The 24,299-nt window shown below is 40.7% G+C and overlaps 1 protein-coding gene across 2 annotated transcripts in view; it reads right to left on the bottom strand.

Annotated features, from left to right (window-relative positions):
• magi3b (membrane associated guanylate kinase, WW and PDZ domain containing 3b) overlaps window positions 1–24,299 on the bottom strand; it is a 125,867-nt gene that overhangs the window by 7,659 nt on the left and 93,909 nt on the right. For both annotated transcript variants that reach the window (XM_026167074.2, XM_026167072.2), the window contains exons 3-16: window positions 22,995–23,114; window positions 17,160–17,366; window positions 14,846–15,014; window positions 12,976–13,055; window positions 12,115–12,172; window positions 10,846–10,952; window positions 6,276–6,467; window positions 4,894–5,535; window positions 3,105–3,136; window positions 2,353–2,518; window positions 2,166–2,260; window positions 1,839–2,046; window positions 893–1,075; window positions 248–433 (exon numbers count right to left, since the gene is read on the bottom strand). In XM_026167074.2, coding sequence (XP_026022859.1) covers window positions 248–433; window positions 893–1,075; window positions 1,839–2,046; window positions 2,166–2,260; window positions 2,353–2,518; window positions 3,105–3,136; window positions 4,894–5,535; window positions 6,276–6,467; window positions 10,846–10,952; window positions 12,115–12,172; window positions 12,976–13,055; window positions 14,846–15,014; window positions 17,160–17,366; window positions 22,995–23,114 — 2,445 coding nt within the window. The remainder of the gene's footprint in view (window positions 1–247; window positions 434–892; window positions 1,076–1,838; window positions 2,047–2,165; window positions 2,261–2,352; window positions 2,519–3,104; window positions 3,137–4,893; window positions 5,536–6,275; window positions 6,468–10,845; window positions 10,953–12,114; window positions 12,173–12,975; window positions 13,056–14,845; window positions 15,015–17,159; window positions 17,367–22,994; window positions 23,115–24,299) is intronic.

Below are 24,299 nucleotides of genomic sequence, written 5' to 3'. Positions count from 1 at the left end.
CTCAGGTATTTTGCTTTATTTTTATTCATACAATCATTTCGGTGAAGAAGGGGTCTAATTTTTCAGTTTCTAACTATCTCAGTTTGAAACTGAATTTTTAATATGGATAATAAAATATTTATATCTTATGAAGGCTCGATTTAATTGATTACCTGGCTGCAAAACTAATGTCCCACTAAAAGGCCACTTTGAACTGAACAGACCCACTAACTACTCTAATAAATGCACCATCCTCAGAAATATTCACCATCCTCGGGAACCACAGTAAGGGTGACGACATTGCCGGCTTCCTTGATAAGCTGGACGATGTCATTATGAGAGAGCTCGATGATGGAGCGTCCATTGACTGCTGAGATACGATCCCCGACGTGCAGCAGGCCACAGCGGTCAGTGGGACTGCCCCCAATGATACGGCCAATTTTGTGTGGGATAACTGAAATGGCAGTAATAAAGACATATGAGGCCCGGTCAGAGTGACCGTTAGGAAGCTGCCTTTTACTGTCTGTTTACTGTCTTTTTTCAACACAATGGCAGTAAGAAGGGTCCCACAATTACTTAGTTTTGTCAGGGTTTGATTCAATCTACAAAAAAGTCTTTCAATTTTCCAAAAAATACTCTTGAGGCCAGAAGCTAGCCATTTTCTGGATATATTTGTAATAAAAAATAAATAAATAAATAATAATAATAATAATAATAATAATAATAATAATTACAGACCTATCATTTTTTGTATATGTTACCAACAAGTGTATTAAGAGGCTGTTGAATGGGTTAGTTAAATGTACATGCTTATCAACTTCTTCAGCCTAAGTAAGGCATATGCAGAAATATGCTACAATGTTTGATTTAATTGAATTACGAGAACTGAGCTGACTGAAAAGACTGAACTCACCTCCATGTGGAGGTTTGCTCTTGGACGTGAGGATCACAAAGCCAAAGCCTTCAGTTTCCTTGCGGTGGAGTGTGATGTCAAAAGACTCGTGGTCCAGCGCACTCGGCATCGGTAGGCGAGGTAGTTTGGGAGAACCATTCACCAGCACCGGCGCCATTTCCTGAGGATCTTCATCTGTCACATCTGATATGAAAGGATACAGATGCTAATGCATTTCTGTCTTGAACAATTCTTTTTAAAATTTGAGTGTTGAGGTGTGTATCCTTGAGGAATCTGAGACGATTTGAACTGTCTTGTCTTTGAGCTATATGGTCTACAGGTCTACAAAACATGGATGATGATTGTGCTGGACAGTGTCTATCTTGGTAACAGGATAAATGTTTTGTGTAACTCAACTAATCCCAAATATCCAAAATGTTACTTGGAGTAAATGAAAATGCATAGCAAGTGCAGAGACACATTCTGTTTCCTAGTGCTCTTTTCTTTGACCTGCTACACCTCATGCAACTCAGTTTAAATGCATGCATTCATTATTAACATGTTGTTACTGTTTATTTTTGATGATTTGCTGGTTCAGCAGTCTTAGTCTGGAGTAGCTGTACTTCAGAAGCAGAGCTCGTCATCTACTAATCGGTTGGTGGTTTGATTCCTGCCTGCTCCTAGTCTGCATGGCATGCGTAAGATATTAATAATAAACCAAATTTGAAATGTCTCCCTCACTTTTTATGGTGACATTGGTACATTTGGACCCAGTATTAGGTTTTTACACTGTGTAGTATGTGTGTATGTGTTGGACTACTACCTATAAAACAAACTTGGGCACATTAAAGTTTTACTCTAATCCAATCTGATAAATTAAAAAATCTAGTGCAATAAAGCTCCTGAATGTACTTTTAATTACAAAAAGTTGACAAACATGCCAGGTTTTGCTTGGCTTGTTACTCACCTCTGTAGATCACCTTCCTACGAACAGTCAGCATAACTTGGCCATTTCGGGCAGCGTTGGTCATCAGATCCAAAACCTGCTTGTGCGAACGACCCTTGACCATCACGCCATCGATGCCAATAAGTTCGTCTCCAGCTCTGAGACGCCCGTCCTTCTCTGCAGCTCCATTAGGCACAATGGCACCAATGTACACCTGGGGAAATACATTCTGATATGGGGTTAATAACAGACCCTGACCACTGGGTCAGTGTCTAATAAATACATAAAATTGTATAATTTTAACCAGAAATTAAAATATACTTTCAAGACACTCATTTATACACTTACTGGCTGTTGTGGCCCTTCTCCTCCCAGAACACGGAAGCCAAAGCCTGTTTCAATGTCCCGCTTCAGAAAAACATCTATATCTTTGGCGTGAGGCTCTGTGGGCATAATTTTCCTAGTGTTTAAAGCTGGCCAGAACGACAAAAGGTTTACAAAATTATATGAACAAGTGATGCTGGCCTAAACTTACGTCTGCTCTCCAAAAGAGCTTTGGACTTCAAGTATATCTCTGTAGCATCTCGTTTGGGAGAATCGGCAGAGCGCAGGGTGCTTGTGTTGGAGTGGTAAGGCAAGGCCTGAGGTGCCGAGTCTGTGACAATGTCCAGAGTTTCTGTACTGGCCGTCATTTCCTGTCTCTGACAGACACATGTTGCTTCATGTTTTCAAAAAATAAAACCATTTATGTAGAATATGGCTCATTATCAAAAGCTAGTGGATGAGCATCTAACGGTGATGGATTACAAAAGCAATAAAGGTCACTTTTTATGAAAACATCAAGCAGTTTCACTTTACTTACTTCCTATTGTTTTCAATTCTAAGCAAAGGGATTTGGATACAATATGTTTTAAAAAGTAAAGATTTCCCCAAAGGCTATGACAGGCCTCTTCAGGCAGAAAGGGCAAGTTTCTTATCTAAAACTGTTGCATTAATAATACCACGATATCTACAGAGGCTCATCCATGCTTCATTACCATTGCAGTCCCCTGACAATAGCCGTAAGACTACGAATACAGAAAGGAAGTAATTAAGATTGTTTTTCAGAGCAAACAAAAGAAGGCGCCCAGAAACACAATCAATATTCAAATTTATTGCTATCATTTAATTCAATGCAACAGAAGCTGGTTAGGCTGAAGGACAAAACGCTTTGAAATCAAATTGAGGGATATATCCCCGGTGGGGAAACGATAATGAAGAAATAGACAAAGATAAGATTTTACTCACAGGCTTCAGACTCTTCACAGGCGATGTTTGACCTATGGAGAGACACAGACAGACAACAGAAACGTATTAGGAAATGAAAACAAGATTTGGAACAAGAGTCACTGAGTCACTGTCCACCAGATGGCAGTGACTCTCCGACAGAGAGAGCGAGCATAAAAATAAACCAGTGCTGCTCTAAACTCGAGAGCTGTGCTCACTAAAGAATCATCCATTAGGGAAAATACATTCATGTGCGTTTAAAGATACATAAGAAATATCAAGATACTACACGTGCTGAAGAGGTGACAAATCAACTGTAAGAGAGTGGGTGAGGGCATTAGAGATTCATGCATATAATTCACTGACTGAAGATTCCCTTCCTGCTCTCTGTTCACTGTACAGCACACCCACATATTCCATCTGAGCCCCCCCCATCTCAACGCCCTGCTTTAAGTGAATTAACAAACACTGCTCTAGAGCCTGGAGTCCCGTGGAGCTGGGCTAACACGGCTGATGAGGGCTTAATGGAGCCTGATGTAAAAGGGGAGACACAGCGGTGTTTTTCCGCTTCATTGCAAAATTCCCAATCCAACATCAGAGTCATCAATGGCATGAAATAAGACAACTGTACCATACATACACATGACACACACCTTCCCACACAACTCTTTTTCTTCTATTCTTTCTCTAAGCACTGATGCCCACCAATCCCACAAACAGGAGCACCGGGATCCTCTTCCACGCCACAGGCAATTGTCTAATGAGGGTTAAAACTAGCATTAGCGCTTTAACTGGACAGGCTGGACGAAGCTGAGCCCAGCTCTGCTTTAACTGTGGGGTCATGCAGTGCGTCAGTGGAGCAGGAAGTGGTGATGGCGGCAAAAGAGTGAGCATACGTAGCGTGGGTGTTCTGGGATATGAGGCAGAGGCTCGAGGTGTGGCTATGGGGAGGAAGCCCCTGAGGACGTTCCCTCTACAGCCATTTAGCTATGGATCCCTAAGAAGCATGCAGAGATCTCCTTCGCTCTGCTGATGATCAAAGCCAATCCAGGGTTCATCGACTAGCACAGTAAATCCCTGGGGTGGCAGGAGATGGATTTAGGAGACATTTGTAGGGTGTCTACTCTCCTCTCTTTGCTACTTGGAATAAAGAACATCCCCACACTTACATAATTCCTGCTCACTCACTTGTAACAGAAAGCATTACACCTCAATGGGAGTTGTCATAAAAAGATGTAGATTAAATGAAAGAAAAGAGAAGGAACGCTCAAGAAATGTTAAACATGTAGAGTCTGCATGCCAGAAAATACGACTCTGATGGATTGAGTCTGATCATCATTTGCAAGAGTTAGAGTACAGTGGCACTGTTAGATCTATTCAGCTAAAAAGGCAGCATTCTCTGCTGTGGTGACCTTACACAGATCGCAGTCAAAGTGGCATCACCCAGACTTCTACAGAACAACAGTGTGTAGTCAGTCAGTGCCCCCCAACCAGCCACAACACCACCTCACCTCCTCTCAGTATCAACACGCTGACCTCACCTCCCATGGGCACTGTTGGAGTTGCATTGACAGTAATAGCATATTATGTCACACACACAAGGGCATAAAAGCATAAGAATAATAGAGGGATACACTGAGGAGGAAAAACAAAGATTGCTTGCTGAGAAAGAACAGACAATATGGATCTATTGCTAGTGAGCCACATGAATCTATAGATGCACAAAAAAAAGTTAGGCAGATAGAAAGACAGGCATGAGGGTGAGTCAGACAGACAAGTGCAAACATGTGTTGTTATTTCAGTCTCTCACCTCCTCGCAACACCAGTACATTGACCTCGCTGCCCACTGGTAAGTCTTTAAGGATGTCCACCACTTGTGCATGGCTAAGCGACTGCACATTTTGCCTGTTGATCTCTTTAATCACGTCTCCTTTCTGCAGGCCGCGGCACCACTGGGCATCCAAGATCATCTTCACCTTCTGTCCCAGAGGGCAGTCAGCAATGGCAAAACCAAATCCACCAGGCCCCTTGACCAGTGGCACGCTTACCAGCTCTGGTTGGAGCATCGCTGTGGCTGCTTCTCCACCCTGCCTCCCGTTTGGCAGAGCAGCCACAACAGGACGGCCACTGGCATCAGTAGTAACATAGTGGAGCTCCTGTGAGGAGCCATGGAGGACGTCACCTTTGACAAGCAGTGGCTGTCCATTGATCAGGGGCACAGCTGTCACCACCTCTCCACCATGCAGAGCCTGCTGGGGCTGGGTGTCCGGCGGAGGAGGAGGAGGGGGAAGAGGATCGTCGCTGTCTAGATCAACGTCAGGAGGAAGCGGGTATCCACGGCAAAGAACCATGTCCACATACTGGTTAATGGGAATGGACTGAAACATCTGCACTACCTCTGGATGGGTCTTCCCCAGCACACATACCCCATTAATCTCAACAATCACATCACCTAAGACAAGGAGAAAGGAAAGAATGTAACAAGAAAGAATTAATCCCGTGCTTTTTAATCTAGACATCACCTCTCTACTTTTCTTGGAGGAGTCCTTTCTCCTTTTGCCAGACAGTGCTTTTCTCTGAAATGTCCTTTTCCCCTTCACTACTCTCTCATATTTTCATTTTGGCAGCTCCTGGTACCGTTTGAGTTTCCTTTTATCTCATTCATTCCTACTTTATTCTTGTCCCCTCTTTACTCACTACATTGTTGAACAGACCTGAACAGTATTCAACAACAGGAGCTGAGACAGGCGTAGATTTCTGTCACATCATACTACTGTAACCATCACACACAGCCTCATGGCTGTTGGTTTATGTAGACAGCCCAAAGGCAAGATCAGAACCTGAACAATAAAGCTTTTAGATGGTTTCACGCCCACCATAATCAGCCTGCTATAAAACAATGCCCCTGACAATGCTAAAGTTGTTATTGCTTTATTTACTGAAACTCATGGGGCAGTGTTAGGTTAAGTGAAGACCACAGATGTAAAATTGATACCTGAAGGTGCATCATAGTAACACAGTAGGTACACGTTAGCTACAAAAGAATTTTCAGCAACTTTGCAGAAATTAGTGAACACATGGATCTCCCTTCCAGCTAAATGGGATTTTAATGTTTATTTGAATAAGTGTATCAGCTCTTACTGGTCCTTTTCTGTAGTAAATTGTGAGCATATTTTCAAAGGTTTTGCTCACCAGATGCCATCTTTTTGTCTTGGGCAGCAGGACCGTCGCTGAGCACATTTTTCACCTGCAGAAACTCATCTGTGCGGTCACCTCCTATGATGGTAAATCCAAATCCTTGGGAGCTCTTCTTCAGCGCTGTGTGGTAAATCTCCCCTTTCAGCTGGCTGGGGTCTGCTGTGAAGCCAGATGCACCACCTTTACCTGTGCAGAACATCTACGTGTCAGCATGTGCGAGAATGCACATTAATAAAATTATGAGTGAATACAATTTTTTATCAAACACAAGCGAAATAACAAAACAATACACAACATGAAAGCCAGCAACAATGATTAATAAATTCATAGCCTTCTTGAAAGACAGCAAAATCCATCCGTGTCCGCACTGAACCTCAATTATACACATTATGTGCTGAGGATCAACACCGTAATTAGTCATTTCTAATTAACAGGCATAATCTGTAAGCCTTAACTAGATAAACCTTTCACAGAGACCTTTTTTACACCTCCCTGCCAACCTGCACAGTCAGACAGATAAAATGAGTTAAAATTACAGCTATAGAAGCTGATACACTCATTTACCTTCATTTGAAAACTATAGAGCTGAACATTGATATAGTACCTCTGACAGTATCCAATTTACCACAGTGTCCTCTGTTATCCCTTCCCTACTGCAATCAGTGACTCAGAAAAAAAAAGGTTTATCACTGTAGACTTTTTATAACTGGAAAAAGGAACAACTTAAGGTCAGTGGCAACATCAATATGGACGAGCAGCTTGGCTGTGGCATACACAATACAATAGATAACCGACTGTCAGGGTCACATTGCATTTAACTGGGCAGCTTCTCTATCTGGCATTACTGTGGTATCAGCACTTTAGATCATGGACACACCATTTTTCGCTTGCTGCCTGATGGTTTCTGGCCTGGACCGCATTATAGCTCTGACTCAAAAACAGTAAAAGGGAAACCAGCTGGTGACAAATGGGGCATATTCCTGTGATTCTGCTATATACTGAGAGAGTGTGATGGTACTGTCATTATCTGGGGTCTTTATATTTGAAGATAAATGAACTGTGGCAAAATAACCATCCCCAAGAGACACATATGCAGTAAGCTAAGAGAAAATTACGACTTTTGTACGACACTAAAAATCTCAGTGACAGATATCTTATTATCACAACTTCTACCACAAAGAGAATGACAACAACAACAGGAAATGTATGAAGTAAATGCAGCCTCGAACATTATTACACTGACACCATGTTTGTTAAAGACGTGGTTGTCGGAGTACTATTTCATTAAGAATTTGCAAATGTATTCAGCAACAAGCAAAGGATTTGGTGTTATTCTGATTTTTCGTATCGCCAACAAATCTAACAAATAGATCACAACGTGCAGTTTGTTGGTGGCACTAAATCTCAAAGCCTAATCACACTTGGTGAGGATGTACATTTTGTAAACTGTTCAAGATTAAATGGTTTCTTTTATAAAAAGCTGAAAAAGCTGCAGTATGACAGGTTAACAAATACATAATTTGTATAATGTTACATGCTTGTTTTGAAATAATGTGCTACCATTAGAAACTAAAAAACGTTGCAAAGCTCTTTGGGCTGTGTATATGTGAATACTTTACCTGAAATGAACAGACGTGGATATGAAGGTTTACAGCTGCATGCTGCGTTCTTCACTTGTATCTCTTAATATCTTTATGCAGCTTCTATACACACGATGACTGAACAGTCACATCTGATAGCTGTGTGCCCATCCCTATATCCAGTTTAAAAAAATGGCAAGAACTTTGTAAATTGGCTGAAAAGTAACAGATGCACTTTCCCCCACTCATTTCCTTCACTTTTATAAAGGCTAACTTTCAAGGGTGTGTGTGAGGAATACAAATGAAGGCGCTTTCATACTTTGAAACAGTTCAGCAGCCATAAACATTCGCTGCAGACATGAACGGCTGTGAGCGAGTGTAACTTATCACAGTCAGTGTGGACTCCAGATGTCCACACTGTTGCATGGATCAAGCAAAGTCCATTTGCATAATCACATTCAAATTGCTTGATAAACTCAACATGGGATGTTTTTTCGCCCCCCAACCCAGTGAGCGCTGATATACCCATTTGCCTGCACATTTGTGTGTGAAGAAATAGACCGAGGTAAAGGAGGGTGAAAGAGAGAGTAACCAAGGGAGGAAGTGAGTTTGATGTGTACAAGCCTGTACTTGTGTGGGAGAGTCCAAGGGAGGTCTCTGTGCCAATGTTTGTGGGCAGACTTTAAACACCAGAGGCAGACAAAACCATCATATCAACTGCATCAAACGGCCATGGTTTTTGAGTTCTTATGTGTGACTCAGTCTCACTGTAAATCTCCAGTGACATTATTCAGCATAGTTGAGGAAACAGCTTCTTTACTACATCCGCGAAGCAGCAGTAGAGCAACAGAAACGGCTGTTTGCAAGAGTGCAAGAGTGTACAAGTCATGAGTAGTCTTTATAAAGGAATGAGCCTACAAAGCCAGCAGCTGACTATCAGGGAAATGACCAAATTACTAGTTTAATCAAATAATATAGATAATGGATCAGAACAAAGCAAACAGGAACACATATAGCCATGTGTGTTTTTAGTGGTTAGCTGCAGTGACACATGATGCAAGAAAGAATTACACAACACAGTTCAACATACAAATAAACTAACTGCTTAAACTAGCAATGCAACTAAGAAAAATGATGTACTGTGAAAACATTACATTACTTACATTAATAATATTATTATGTGTTACAAGTACTCTGTAATTTTACATTTACATAAGCAAACAAGATAGGATCTCAATTAAGGCATATTTTGAAAGAAGGCACGTTATGGAGCAAAACTCACTGATATCTCAAAATTGACCTTTGCATAAAAAACACATTTTTGCCTGTGGTGTTTTTAAAAACAAAACAAAACACATTTGTACATAAACTATTAATATGCATTATTTCTGTATTCACAGAGTTCATTTCCTTCACATAGAACTCCCTGGGAATTGAACTTCTTGGAAAACAGAGTGTGGATTGTAGCCTGAGGTGTAACCGACAACTGATGATGCTTAGGTTTCATCATAGCAACTGTCTGACAGCTCACTAAGTTGTGTAATCAGTAATCAGGAGCTGGATGGTGGATTCCTCAGTCCCTATACACCTGAGCAGAGAGATGTCTGATTATACTTGGCCTCTCTGACGTGCTGTTACACCAGCTGTTGCCACATGCACCGTTAAAAGCCGGCCTCCTCCCCTACACTCCCTCTTTCACTCTCTGAATCTCTGCCAGCGCTATGCGCTTGTCTATTTCCACTACTGCAGTACTGTAATCTATTATACATATATTGTAATGAAAACATACTTAATTCATGATGTTTATTGCAGTTGAAAAATGTCAACTTGTCAACTTAAAGAACAGACCACAATTGGAGAGCTGACAAAAAAGTCTGTTACATGAGGAAACTGTGAAAGAAAGGGCTCATTCTTTTTTTCAGCTGACCTTGTAAAAAATGATCACGTTCTACTGCTTTCTGTTCCCACAAAGCACGTTTATCAAAGCGCACTGACAGAGGTAAAAAGGTCAGGCCTCTACACAGAGGATAGGCCAAAGTAATTAAATTACAATTATATTTTAGCTAATTAGCTGATGCCTGTGTCCAAAATGATTTACAGTGAGTGCAGAAATAGAATAAGCTACAATAAAGACTAAATTACTTCTGGTGCTCTTGAATAATCTCGCAGCATCATGAAATAATAGTAGTACATGGTTGAAAGAATATGTGATACAGACGCAACAGAGAGTCTGTCATTTTAGATGATTTCAGTGTAACTGCAGTTTCTTGATTTTTTTTTACATCTGTATTTTTATTATACACATTCTGAATATAATCAGTTATTTCTTATTATTTTTTTTGACATGCTAACATACACGTTATTGCAGATAATTGGTCCACCAGAATCACCCCTCGCAAACCCCTCCGTCCTTTTTGGTGAACTTGGTGCATATCATGTGATGAAAATTAAAAGTTGAACCCCAAATTTTTTCACACTCACTGCTAAATTGCGTCTTCTTCGTAGCTTCCTTCAGAACATTTGAGGGGACGTAAATCACCTCCAGTTCGACCCCAACCAACCACATGACATTTAACATTGGCAGGCGTTTTCCATTTTTCTTGGGTAGTTTGATGATCTTCACAAATTTATTCAGTGTGGCATTTTTTTTTCTAACTTCAGTAACATAATGCAGTTGCTTGATTTTAACGGGGTGCAATGGCAGTACAAATTAGAAAGCTCTCTGACATAATTACAGGTACACATGTAACTACATGTAGTATACACCCAAGTGTGGTGCCAAAACTCATGCAAGAGGCTGAACTATCCCATAATGTTTACAAAGCTCCCATATGTTACATTAGCAATCCAACATTTGCAAATTTTCACGCGTGCAAACTTGATCCTTTGTGCTCTTTATCACAGGCTTCTGCCGTTATGACACCATGGAAAACGTTTATAAACCCAGTGGAAGTTAAAGAGGGGGGTGCATTCTGCAATGTTACCTTGAGAAGGTGCTGCTGCGGCTTGCTGGATCGCTGCAGTCTCCTGGCTCAGCTTCTTCTTTGCCTCCAGGACAGGGTTCTCAAACTGGGTTTTCTGATTGATGTGGCTGTAACATAAAGAGGTTCAGGTTTGTGAGAAGAGACTTGGAATGCAAACACGCACACCCATAGACATGCTAATCTCTCACTTATTGAGCTTACTGCATCATTTTTCTGCAGTTAATTATGTATGCACCATCCTTTTAGAGGAAGTATAATTTTCTGATAGAGGGATGCTATAGTGGTGCCAGTAAACAAATTCACAAGCACAGCACACATACAGTACATTCTGACTTGCCTCCTCTTTATGTGGGGGAAAGTACCATTGCTTTTAGCCATTTAATATTATAGAAAATGAACCCCTGACTGCCTGTTCCCCTACAACAAGGTAAACAGCCTGTTGTCCCCCTGGCATACAAACAAGAGCCACTGCTTCATAGTGAGCTCATTTCAAGCTAAACACTAGCAGGTACAAGCTCCATCTATATGCCATTGACTCCCTGTCCAAACAGTGCAGGTCTCTCTCTCATGTCACTTCTACCTAGGAGCGTTTATATGCTTTCTGAGCAATAAAACAATGCGAGAATTCCCATTTTCTTTTCAACACAACAGATTGCTACCTCGTCTTCCAACCCCCACTCCACTTCTTCCATGCATTCTAGTTCAAAATCTCCCCATTTCTCTCTACTGCTGTTACAATGGCTGTGTTTCACAGATTTCCTGCCGGGATGTTGATGACAAATACACATTTAGCACACAGACAAATATACAAACAATATGCAATGACAAATACACAGACTCTATAAGCACACACAAACACTGACAGAATGCGATGAGAGAAAAATCTGTTTTGTGTTCATATACAGGTCACTGCAATGTTACCCGCAGAGTTTCATTTTGCCACCCACCGATAAACAATGTGAAAATCCTGATCAAAATCTTCAAGTGTTCTCCAGGTAAAGGCTTTCTCTCGGTATGTTGCATAATTCAGAATATTCTCACCCAAGATGTGCTACAACCATTTGTTTATTTTAGACAATATTACTTTACATTTTCCCACCGCTCAAGTACACAGAGCTCTGCAATATGCACTTGTGCACTGACCAAGCTGGTAAAATACGCTTGTGTGTTATGTGCATCTGAGACGAACAAGTATGACAAAGCAATTGGCACTGGTGATGATGATGGCAACTGGAGTGATGGGAAATGAGATGCATCAGTATTACTTACTCAACATAGTATGTCCCATACTGTGGATCGTCAATTTCCTCCCAGCCATAAGGTAACTCTGAAAAAGGAAAAGAGTGTGCTATTGTGCTGTGGAGATGCAAATTGGGTGCTCACAAGATAACAGACCGATAGAAGGAAAGGGGAGAAGTATGCGCAATATTTTGCAGAGGTCCGGGAATCTATCTGGCATTATGGAACAGCGGTAGTTACCAGTGTATCTTTCCCCCCTGACTGGAATATTTAACATTGGAACGTATGTATGAAAATACTGCCATAATAATCTAGAAGACATATTCCCGTGGTTTTCAACAATCTGGCTGGAATAGCTGGTGAATGTTATGTCTTGACGAACATTATGAGGCATAAGAAAAGAAAAGACAGATGAGCTCTTAATGCACTGGAAGGAAGTGCACTGGAGTTGCTTTTCAGAAGAAACACACTCACTAGCTTTCCGTTTGCCTGTAAAAATCCATTAAAAACAAGCTGGAAGGGTCCCACTTTTTCAGCCGTGGCTGCTGTCTGTCTATGCTTGCACTTAAGCCCACATTATATCCTAAGGATAAAAAGGCACGTCTGAAAATCCTCAAAGTAGACTCCAGCTCTAGATTTTTGAAAAATTAGCTTTTAGCACTGCGATGCTTAAGGTTACTCTTAGGTGATGTGCCATTTCAAAGAGAAGTCAAACATTCATATTTCATCCTGGTTGGTTGCTTGATTCATTGTGAGAAAGGGTGAGAAGTGATGGCTCATGTAATGTAGGGCATATACAATGTAAGTATGCCCTTGTGTAAAAGCATGTGCAGTATTTAATGGAATGAGTGTACGCTTCAGAAAACCAGCTGAGCAAAGGAGTATACATACCGCCATCCTCGCACTTCTCAGGGGGCTTTGCCTTCTTTGCCAAGCGGGGGTCCAGCCACGTGGTTGTCTTGGTATTGTGACTGTAGAGTGCAAAAAAATAAAAGCCAGGAAATATCTTCAGTAAAGACCTCTGAAAACAAGGAAACCACTGCTGAAGCACAAGCAGCCAACAAAAAAGATGTATCACAGCAGGAAAAACGGCAGCCGTATTCTCCCGTGTAACATGCTCTTGTGCACAAGATTACTCAATTTATCAGCAAACATCTGATCCATTGCTTTATATTCAGCTGTCAGATTACAGTGTTTATGGTTAGGTGGCCTTTTCAGAGGGGAGAAAAAAAACCATGTGATGTGAAACATGACAAACTCATTTATCCTCAAATGTGTTAAACAACTGGAGTGTGTAATCAGCAGGAAAATCACAATGGTCTTCTGATATCTTCAGAGACAAGTAGCTTAGAGCAAAATGCGAATAAAACACAAAGTCGTGAACACACACACTTGCGTTTACTGTACGTAAACCCACACACCTACAGACCCTAAGAGAAGGTCTGTTTTTTAGCTTTACTAAGTTGTCTTTTTAAACATCGGATACACTGTGAGGCCTAGAAATATTGCAAGTTTACTATTAAACTGAATTTTACTGTTAAGTTTACTGAATTTCCCAGAGGAATCTACCTGAGAGATTAATACAGTTCTATCTATCTATCCAAACAAAGGACAGTTGTGTACATTTTCTTCTTTTTAGTTGTTTTTATGCTGTTGTCAGGCTGTTATGGTTTAATTTTCCTGTGACAGGAAATGAGGTGTAGATCTCAGCTACACAACTCATCATCAGACAGAGGATCAAACCTAATATCGCTGCTGAAACTGACAGAAATATTTTTTGAACTTTTTGCAGACATACTTGTTCTTTTCTATTTATATGTATATTTATACCTATTTATCTCTATACTTATCTACCAATATCTCTGTTTCTACACTCATTTTATACGAGTGCTTGATGTTTGTTGTGTAGTTGCTGCTATGACAACTCAGTTTCCCTCTGGGATTAATAAAGTCTCTGATTCTCTGATGTGTCCTTCATTATGGATAAATGAGAAACAAGCAAACATAAAAAAAAACGTATGACAATTGATACACACACAACACTTTCATGTTACCATAACATTTAGCAGCATACCTCACTGTAGCTGTAAGATGCGATAATTTACATAAGCAACAACACTCCGGTTGTCAGTCGGCCCACATTTCAAACCTCATCATCCAGTTTACAGACTGCACCAGCTATCAGCAGATTAACCTGCAGCAGCATCTTCTTATGATTTCTCTTATTCAACAGCACCTCACAAAACAAGCAAAGCAATTTCCTAAAATAACTGATCACATATTAGCATTTGTTGGGACTACTTTCTTCTGTGTATTAGTTCCAACACACATTTGTTGTGCTAATGAGTATTGATGGCAGCAGGCAGGTGAAAGTGGCCCTGATATATTTGAACTTTTCACCAAGGTCAATATTTGTGACTTATTGATGTGGTTTTAATAGTTTTGGCCACAGGCAACACACAACAACTCTTGTGGGCTGAATCAGTTAATTGTTGTTATTTTAATTATATTTTGTTATAAATATTAAATAAATATTAAATAAACACTGTTTGAGAAGCATAGAATGACATAGCATATATGGCAACTTGTGGGTTAATGAGTAATAACTTACATTTGAGGATGCACTGCCTGATAATCCAGGACTGAGAGCATGTGTAATTATGTTTTATAAACTCTATAAAATTAACTAAAATAACTGCAATTTCTAATCAGCCCTGTATCAGACATTATCACTTTGAGCCACAGCTCACGTCTCACTTACTCTATGAAGTAGACCATGCCGGTCTCAGTATAAGCCATCTCCCAGTTGAAAGGCAGGGGCTCCAAGCTGTCGTCACGAGGAAGAGAGCTCCATGTGCGGAAGTCCATGGTGCTGCTGGACTGAGTGTAGCTGGGCACTGCTTTCCTCCAGTCTGCCCCCTCTTTGTGCTCTGGAGAGCGTTGGAGGATGGATATATTAAAAAGGGAATAAGACAGTGAAAGCAAGACAGAGAGAGTAGAAGGTTCGCCTGCAGGAACACCTATGTCCTGTGTTCCTGCTTGCTGCAGGGAATTGGCGATTCCATGTCACACACAGGATTTGCATGTCTTCGCCAAAGGGCAGTTTTAGATTTGCCTGAGCAAACTGTGTGTGAGGAAAAGTCTGTGCCTATGTATGTGTATATTTCCTGTGGGTTGCAATGATAGAGGCAGGGATTCACATCGAAAGGGCCAGTTGAAACCTGAGGCTTCTTCTCTTTGATAATACTTTATAACTGCACATAAAATATATTCTATTACATTTGTAGACACTCCCCTTTAATGAGAAACTGCTTGCCAATGAACACAAAACATACAACAAAGAGCACTCCATGCCTTCCTCAGAAGATTGTTATAAAGCACTGAAACATAACTGGTTTTCATCCTTTTCTTTTTATGTGGCGCTAACCCTCCTCACAATAGAGGATAATGCCAAAAGATGTTACGCAAATCACAATAAAAGCATTTCTGGGGGGATGCATTTCCTAAAGATCATTCCACCAGAATTTTATATTGCCTATAAATTGCTAAAAGAAACAACTACAGAGCCCTTCAGCAGCATTCAAATTTTGGTTATTTACAGCTTCTAAAACACTTTCCTCTTTTGCCTCTCTGATCAAATACGCACACTTGAGCTTGATTTTTAAAGGAAGACAAAGTGCGGATGGCATGTTTGAAGATGCTTTATGTGCTCGAGCTATGTAGAGACTTGGAGAACCAGCCTGAGGGCAAAGCCTGAAGGAGAGCTCATCAGTAAGGTTCACAGCAGGGTGAGGGCCCACTCGACGATACGAGTCAGATGGGTTATAGAAGGACTGTGGTTGATAAGGACAGCCTAAGCAACGATGGGGGAAGCTGCAGTAAAGAGTTCAGAGACTTAGAGCTCACATTTTCCATTAACCTCTTTTTTCATTCGACCATAACTCTCTCCATCTACGGTTGGTCTGAGACTTCTTTGCCACAGCTGTGGGCTGTAGCAGAGCAGTCATTTGTGACTGGTTGCTTTCCATAAAAAGAACTCCTGAATGTCTGGGCTTTGTTTTGTGTTTGATTTCAATATGACAGAACAGTTGTGTAAACAGACTGGATTTCTGTGAATCCCTTGTACAGCTGAGCAAGCAGTGCTTGAGCTGAGACTGTCAAAACAATGTTTCATTGTGTAAAAAATATTTTCAGCTTGGACTGGCCTCAATCTTAACCCTAATTCTCTCCTACTAAAAAAAATGGATATGGTATGTAGCATGTAACCTATTTCTGCTACAGGTCTGCTCTCCTTGTAAGCATTAAGGACAGATTCACTCCTTAGAGAGCCCAGGAGTTGTTCTGATAGATCACATGCACAGTATCCTACTCTCCTAGATCAGAGTCTCTCAAGGTGACCTGGGAGTTTATTCAACGCTAATGGTAACAGGGCTGTCACATCACACGTTTAAAATAGAGTCCAAGATAACATTATTTCTATTATTTCTAGAAAGCGATATTACTGTGACCTAAAGTTCTTTACATGTCGGTTGGGTCCCTTCAAAACTAGAAACCCAAATCTATCCTCAGGAACCAAGTCAGACAGGGCACAGACTGAGTTCAATCTAAGTGTCATTATGTCAAAAATCTGGATTATATTTAACAATGAAATGAAAAATCCAATACCTGTTGAATGCTCTCTTTCTGGGCCTGTTTTTGCATTTGGATCAGGTCTCACTGTCCTCAGGTCCCTTTCTAAAAAAGACTTAACAGTAATTCTTGATGCTTTAGGGTTTTCTAGGGTCTTTTAGGGTCAAGTATTACTGAACTGAACTAAACACAGAACTGAAAACTGACTATTATTAAACAGTAAGAAATCGGAAGTAGAAATTTCTTCCCCTGAGCTTCTCATTAAGAAAAATAATATGCAATACCATTTGATCTAGGAGTACAATTTCAATCTTGACTGACAAATGAGATGCAAAATGACAAAATGAATTACGAAGACGACCAATCTGCACAGGAGAGCGTAGTGCCACATTATTTTCGTACACCTTTTTTGAAGCCTAACATTTTATGCTTTGACATTGACCTACCAGGCAAGCCATTGACCAGTGGTGGCCGCTCATCATCATCCTCCTCCTCAGGTACAGCGCTGTCCTTTCTGTCCATCTTACTGACTGAGGTTGTACGTTTCCTGGGGACCTCGCCACCAAAGTCCTCATCAAACAACACCTGATCCACCAGGTCAGGCTGCACCAGGTTGGGCTCTGCTGGAGGCTTTGGGGTTCCATAGTAGTTACCTTACAGAGGAAAGGAAAATGAAAAAAAGAAGTCATTTAAAATAATGTAACCAGAAATAGAAAAGCTTTAGCATATTTCAAAAAGACCAAAAGGAAAGAAAACTGTACTTGGCTGTGCCAGAAGACACAGACAGGCCCTCCACTATGCCACTATCACCACAATTTCTGTGATTTAAATCAAAAATGATTTCTCTAAATGTCACACACCAGCACTCAAGGTCAACCATTTACAAATTTCAGAGGTCTGATTCCTCTGCATATTTTTTCCGTCTCTTAACCCCCCGCTTTGTTTCCCCTTGATAACCGCACCACAGGGCTGTCATCACTCATGTTACATTAAAATCACTTCACTTGGAATTTGCCAGCAACTAATTACACTGATCATTGAATACAGCAATTATCTATCTCTCAGCTTGCTTTTTTTCCATAATGAAGAAAGACCTTGTGTTACGGATTATAAATATTCAGTGGGATAACAGCGCTCTGTAAAGAGACGCAGGAGAGAGTAAAACTTTGTTAAATTATTTTCTCATTTAGCTCATGGGGTGATCTATCTATGTATGGCTAGTGAGCAGTATGTGGAACTCAATTTAGGCATTGAATAAGTAATTATTCAACCTCCATTAGGATTACAAATAATGTGCATACTAATTTAAATCCCTGCCATTTATTATGATTATTTGTTTGTTAAATGCTGCTCTGTCAGATGTGTTTACGGAAAAATTATAAAATTAATTTTTTTGTAATCCATTAGTAAAGGCATATATTTACTTGCTACTTACAATAAGTGATCGTCAGATTGAGCCTACTCAGCGAAATCATCGTATATAATTAGATTAAATAAAGAATACAGAGAAATACCGCTGGGAAATGCAGATCTTTGGCTATTTAATTAGCCTCCATAAACTTGATCTTATTTTCATTTGGAGCCAGTTGCTTATGGGACCATTGTATTATGAACCTTTGATGTATTTAAGCGTGAACATGCAGGCATCACAAACAGTGTACTGTAAGAGCAGCATTTATCAACTCCAGATCTTTTTATAGCTCGCTACAAAGAGGGAAAACTGACAGCATCGTGCATGCCAGAAAGAACAGAGGGCTGTGAGGAAAATATCACAACCACTCCAGCAGCTTTACAGAGCGATACAGTAGCACCACATCAGCCTTCCTCATAAGTGAGCCCATCTTGAGCCAGGCCTCATCTCCTCGGGCATGCCAGCAACAGTACACGGCAAACAGGGTTAATGCAGCTATGGTCATCTTTCTCAAAGCAGCAGGAAGGTTGAAAAGAAGACGAAGGCTGGATGAAAGCCTACCCTTCCCCTCCTCACATGTAACTTTACTGTTTACCAAGCGACAGCCATCCGCATTTGTCAAAGATGGCTTCATTAACAGGGGTGGCACAGCGATAGCGGGGAAAGATTGGGTCTGCTGGCTAATCCCCGCCTGTCTCCTGCCACACGCTGACATTTATCAGCCAGACGCTACCTCTGTGATTAATTACTTACTAACATGTCTCTTGGCCCCTGATAAATGTGTGGCGCAGATATAGCGGTGTGTGAAAGCAGTGTATCAGCAGAGATTTGTGGCACTATTTGCCATTATAAATGGAGGGAAGCCTTATAAGCTGATAAAAAAAAGGAAGCTTGTCCGATGTTACTTGTGATCCTTGTGTCATGAGGTTGATGAGCAAGGATGAGTGAACCTGCTCCTTCCAAGTGTGTGCAAGTAATTTCATGGTGGTGGAATCAGCTACTGGTAATAAAAAAAAAAGCTTCCAGTTGTGAAGGGCAATATAAGCTACACAAGGTTATGAGCACTCTTTCATCCTACCAAATGCACGGACAGACACATACACAGCAACAAATCCATCAGACCAAATCCACAAACAGTCAGCTTCAAAATCCAATTTAATGTTTGTTTTCACTTCTTGCAAAAATCTGACTTATTACCACAAAATATACCCTAAAACAACTGTATAGAAGTGGCTGACAAAAGATGAAAGAATTCTGCTCGTAGCATATTAAAGTTCATCTATCAGGGAAAAAAAAGTCTTGTAAAGACCTATTTAGTTTTTAACTGCCTCCTCTGCTCAACTCTGAAAGTGTGACCCAACCTGGATCTCAGAGGCACAGAAATCAAGGAAGGACCAACCCCCCCAAAAAACTAACTGTGAATGCTTGGCACGGATGGCTTATATGTGTGCTTGCCAGATTACCTGGGACCACAACCAACATAGATTGTCCAGCTTGTATCCGACCAATTTTAGAGCAGCCTGGATGCACAGAAACAATCTTATCCTAGAGGGATATTACAAGTGTGTTGTGTCCTCATTTTTATCCAGTCTTTCTTGAGAGAAGAACAATCCCTGACAGCTTTGTGACAAATAAGTTAAGGAGACGCTGTTTAGGCTAAAAATATATGTACATTGCCTCCCATAAGCCATTTGCTTAGTGGAGGACAAATGTTTTTCTTGAGCCATTAAGATAATGGCCATTACATCAGGGAGTTCATTACAATTAACTAAGAATCCCATTAGCCAAGCAACTTGTGCACAGCTCAATTATTATGCACGACTACAGACTTAAGGTAATTCACGAGGTCCTCACAGAACTATGGAAGCCACCTGGCCTGTGACAGGACACAGGAACTTATTTTCCCCTTTCCAAAGAAAAAAATAGGCTGGGCTTCAAACACAACTAAATGCAGTAAATCACATTCCTTGATCCGATTACTTCCACCTTTGAGTAAACTGTGCTGCTTAGAGATCAACACTCCCTGCCACAGTAGCCGTGCATCGCTTGTGCTGACTGAGTTTAAGCAGACGCGCAGAGGAGGGGGCATCCACTATCAGAGTGTTCAGAGTGTTCCCTCTTAGGAGTAGTATACTGAAACCTTCCAACTTTTGAGAAGCTAATCCTCACATCTGCACATAGCCGACGCTGTCCTGCTTCCTCGGCAAAGGGGGTTTCCACTGGGAGACGAGGAGCTCAGTATGCCTGTCAACTACATCTCTTTCTCTATTATATTATATTCCTCGATTTGCTCCCCATTTCTCTCTTTCTGCAAACAGTCAAACTCTTTATAAAAGGTATAAATCCCACTTGACTTCAGCTCATAGATGAAGGACAGGTTTTGGGTGCCTTGGTAGCCCTGGAAACCTGATCTTCAAATTCTTAGATGATCTATTCCGACAGAAGGAAGGACAGGATTTGTTCTGTATTCAAGGATGTGGAATTGTGTGCTAACAATGTATGTGTGTCCATGTGTGTCTAATGCCATTGCTGCAGCCGTGCTATGGGGATGAAATCCTTTAGAAGGAATGACACCTTATCACAGGGCTCACAGACTGCTGCAAGAAGCTGCCTCAGCAGGTCCAGACAGACTATGCACCTCACCATCAATAAATGCATGCAGACAAAGTTGTACAATATGGTAAAAAACAGAAAAGCACCTGTCCACATCCAGAGGAAGCTGCTCTGAGTCTTACGGCTCTCTCCCTATGGATGAGGATTTTACTTTATCTTTTAATTCTACATCTCACAGGAAGCACAAGAAGCAGCTGAATGGGAATGAGAGCGGTGAAGGGATTGTCCATTTTATGCGACCAGAGGTTGCTCCTCAAACATTTAGAAAAATCCTCTCGCATTTCACAGCAGTCTGGATTTGCACTAAGAAAGAATGAGCTTAAAGAGAATGGGGAGATTATCATGTTATTGCCATAATCATTGTGATATATGAGAGAAATCCTCCATTGCAATCCCTTCATGACACGCATACGTTGCAACCGTCTGACTTTACGAGACCTCTGAATGCAGGGCAGCTGCTTATGTTTTATTGTTGCTAAGATGCTAAAAATCTTAAAAACCATTCAAATGTTCGCCAAGCTGAAATATCCGTTGTTGTGTAAACTCTGTACTGGAAAGAACATGAATGTGCTTGTCTACTAGCAGTAAAATATCATTTGGAACTGACATGTTTACTTCCTTAAGGCGCTGTCACATGAACATTCGGGAAAAAATCCCAGTTCTTTAGCTCTAAAAGTTACTTTTTAAATTTTGAATGTTTGTGACAAGCCAGACCTTCCTGGCTGTGTATGTGAGAGGAGAGAAAGAGGAAAGAAAGAGGCTGATTTATCCCATGAATAAAGCATGAGTTGTAAGTAAGGACACAAGTGGATCCTCCTTATTTGTGACTGCGAAGTCAGCAGGTGGGTTCAGAATGTTGACTGGTTTACAAAAAGTCACCAACAGGTGCCACAGCTGCTACTCGTTCACACACTATTGTGTGAATATGCACTGTATACTGAAAAAGTAAAATAGGTACTGGCACAGATACATAAACAGGGAACGCAAAAAGTGTCGGACATGAAGTACGGACTTGCAGGGCACAGATTAAAGTGCAAACTATGCTCATGAGCATGCATGCAAGTTATGGCTAATTCAAGTACGAGGAATAACTTTCCAGCTCTGCAAATCACAGACTGTCCATGCAAAATGCTAAATTTAGAAGAATTGTCTAATACAGAAAATGCAACAAGAGAACTGTGATCAGTAGGTTTGCCTCCCATATGTCTGATTATGACCTGCTCTGCTTCATAAAGAATTAAAGAATCTGACAAAGGAAAAGTGGATAAAGATAAAGCTAACCAGAGCTGAGCACCAGCCACAAGCTTCAGTACGAGCAGTGAAAAGATCAAAAGATTTAATTATGGAGACAAGCTGAAAAGAGAAAAGGATGAATGACCTGTTATCTGGGAAAACTCGGGCAACTCTTTTTATTTAAATATCTGTATCTTTTTCTAGTTGCAGAACACTTTATGTTTTAGTTGTTTAGGAGTAAGAACATCCAGTAACCTCCAGCAGTTTTGTTTAATAATTAATTTTGTAATGAAAATAAAAAGAAGACTGGAATTTTTTTTGTTTTTTTCCTCTACATGCTGTCAATTATAGTACTTAGAAAGGAAATTACAATCAGGAAAACTCAGTAATGTGTATTGAAAATGAAAAAGTAAGTTTTATTTTACTGACACATTTTATTTGTCTAACCAGAGTAAACTATCCTCTGATCACTGCAACATACATAACACAAGGCCTATAATTCACCCTTTAGCTCAAACACTTTGAATGCTTTGCTACAAAGAAGAAAAAACCCTTCCTGCCTATCACACCTGTCACTGACTGCTGACTATTTCAGGTCCTAAAGTGCCTGGAAAATGTAAAGTTTATTTAATCCTTGCTACAAAAAACGTGTTCTTATTTATACAATATTTCTATGTCTATTTAAATTTAAGGTCTGCAAGCGTCATACCTCATCGCCCTTTCTACACATAGAGAGGAGAAGCTGAATAGTGCAGTTTATATCAAGAGCTGCAAATACTGCTGCTACTCTGACTGTCACTTCTAACAAGTCTTTAATCGTGTTTCACTGATCAATACATTTTGTCCCGCTCGTCACATTTCACTAAGGCAGGCTATAAGTCATAATGACTGTGAATAGCAAGCTTACACTCACTCTATTATAGAGAGCTGTCAGTGTGAATCATATTCTCTGACTAAATGCACACCGCCGAAGACATGCACACAGAAAGGTTTCTCATATTCTTAATGCCACCGTGATGCCTACCATCATAGGTTCCACTCTCTAGCAGAAGTCCACTCTCCTCCAGGATCCTAAAGTCTCCAACACTGATGAAATTGTAGTCCACGCCTGGCACCTCCCCCTCTCGAGGAAGCCGTGTTGTGCCTGCAAAGAAAAACACACAAGCATACAAGTCAACACAAGTATAGATAAAGCAGTAATGTAGAATATGTTTCAGTTGAGACAGAAACTGAGATTAAGATATTTTCTCGGCTAACAGGTTCTGAACTGAATTGACCAGTCAAAATAAAAACAACTCTCTACTCTCTGTTCTTGATTTCAAAGATACAAAAGATGCAGTTTTTGTGCGTTTTTTTCTTTTTATCTGTACAGGACTGCAGTACATATTTGATAAGAGCAGATATCTCTTTTTGGAATGAAAATCCAAAGAGACCTTGGTACCATCTTGTGAAAGATGGATAATTGATGAAGGCCTGTAGAGCACTGAGGGCTTAATTCATTTAATCCTCCGTGAGTAACTGCAGCCTCTGCTAACAAGTTCTTATTGGAAGCTTCTTGGCACATATACTGGCTACAGCTGAAATGCAGAAATCAGTAGAGCAAATTAGAGATGTGAATTATGATGGAAGCAATGGGATTTGTAGCCCCCTGGTGTGGGTTAAGTTCACTCAGTGCCACAGAGGGCAACGCGAATGCAAATGACACAAGGCAATTCTGAGTGCATATTTTGCCCCTGTGGGGAAGCCACAGTCTACTTCAGTACTGATGGGAATTTTTTTCTTCGAGGATGATTATCTGCAAGGCAAAAAAATGGACACCAAATGATTACATTAGCATGGGGATTATGTAAACTGTATTCCATGAATAAGTAAGTGGGAATGTGCTACAATTGCACTCAAGGCTAATTAGGTGGTGTGTCACCAAACTTGTAAACTCCACTGAAATAACCACAAGAGTTGAAGGTAGGACAGCAGTAATTGGTAGCATGAGAGGCAAAACAAAGCAGACACACAGCCACCAGTCATCAATCCTGCATTTCATGGACATTTCTCTCACCTAAATGAATGTCAGTCATGCTTCTGGAGCAGATACTTCCTAGTTAATCCTTTCTAGGGTCATGGGAAGGGCAGAGGGTTGAGGATAAGAGGGAGATGAAGAAACAACCCTCTGCAGATTACCAGTCTGTAGGGGGCTTGCATAAAACAGTCCTTTATATTCAGAAAATCATTCAATCTGAAATTTTAAATAAGCCCGATTTCAGTGTAAGAGGAAACCAGAGCAAATCGAGTAGCCCTGCAGCAGAAAAGGGAGATGAGGGAAACACAGAAA

This window comes from Astatotilapia calliptera, chromosome 5, assembly GCF_964374335.1.
Source record: "Astatotilapia calliptera chromosome 5, fAstCal68.1, whole genome shotgun sequence".
NCBI classification, from domain to species: Eukaryota; Metazoa; Chordata; class Actinopteri; order Cichliformes; family Cichlidae; genus Astatotilapia; species Astatotilapia calliptera.
Note: the sequence above shows the minus strand (reverse complement) of the source record. Positions and strands in the feature narration are given on the sequence as shown.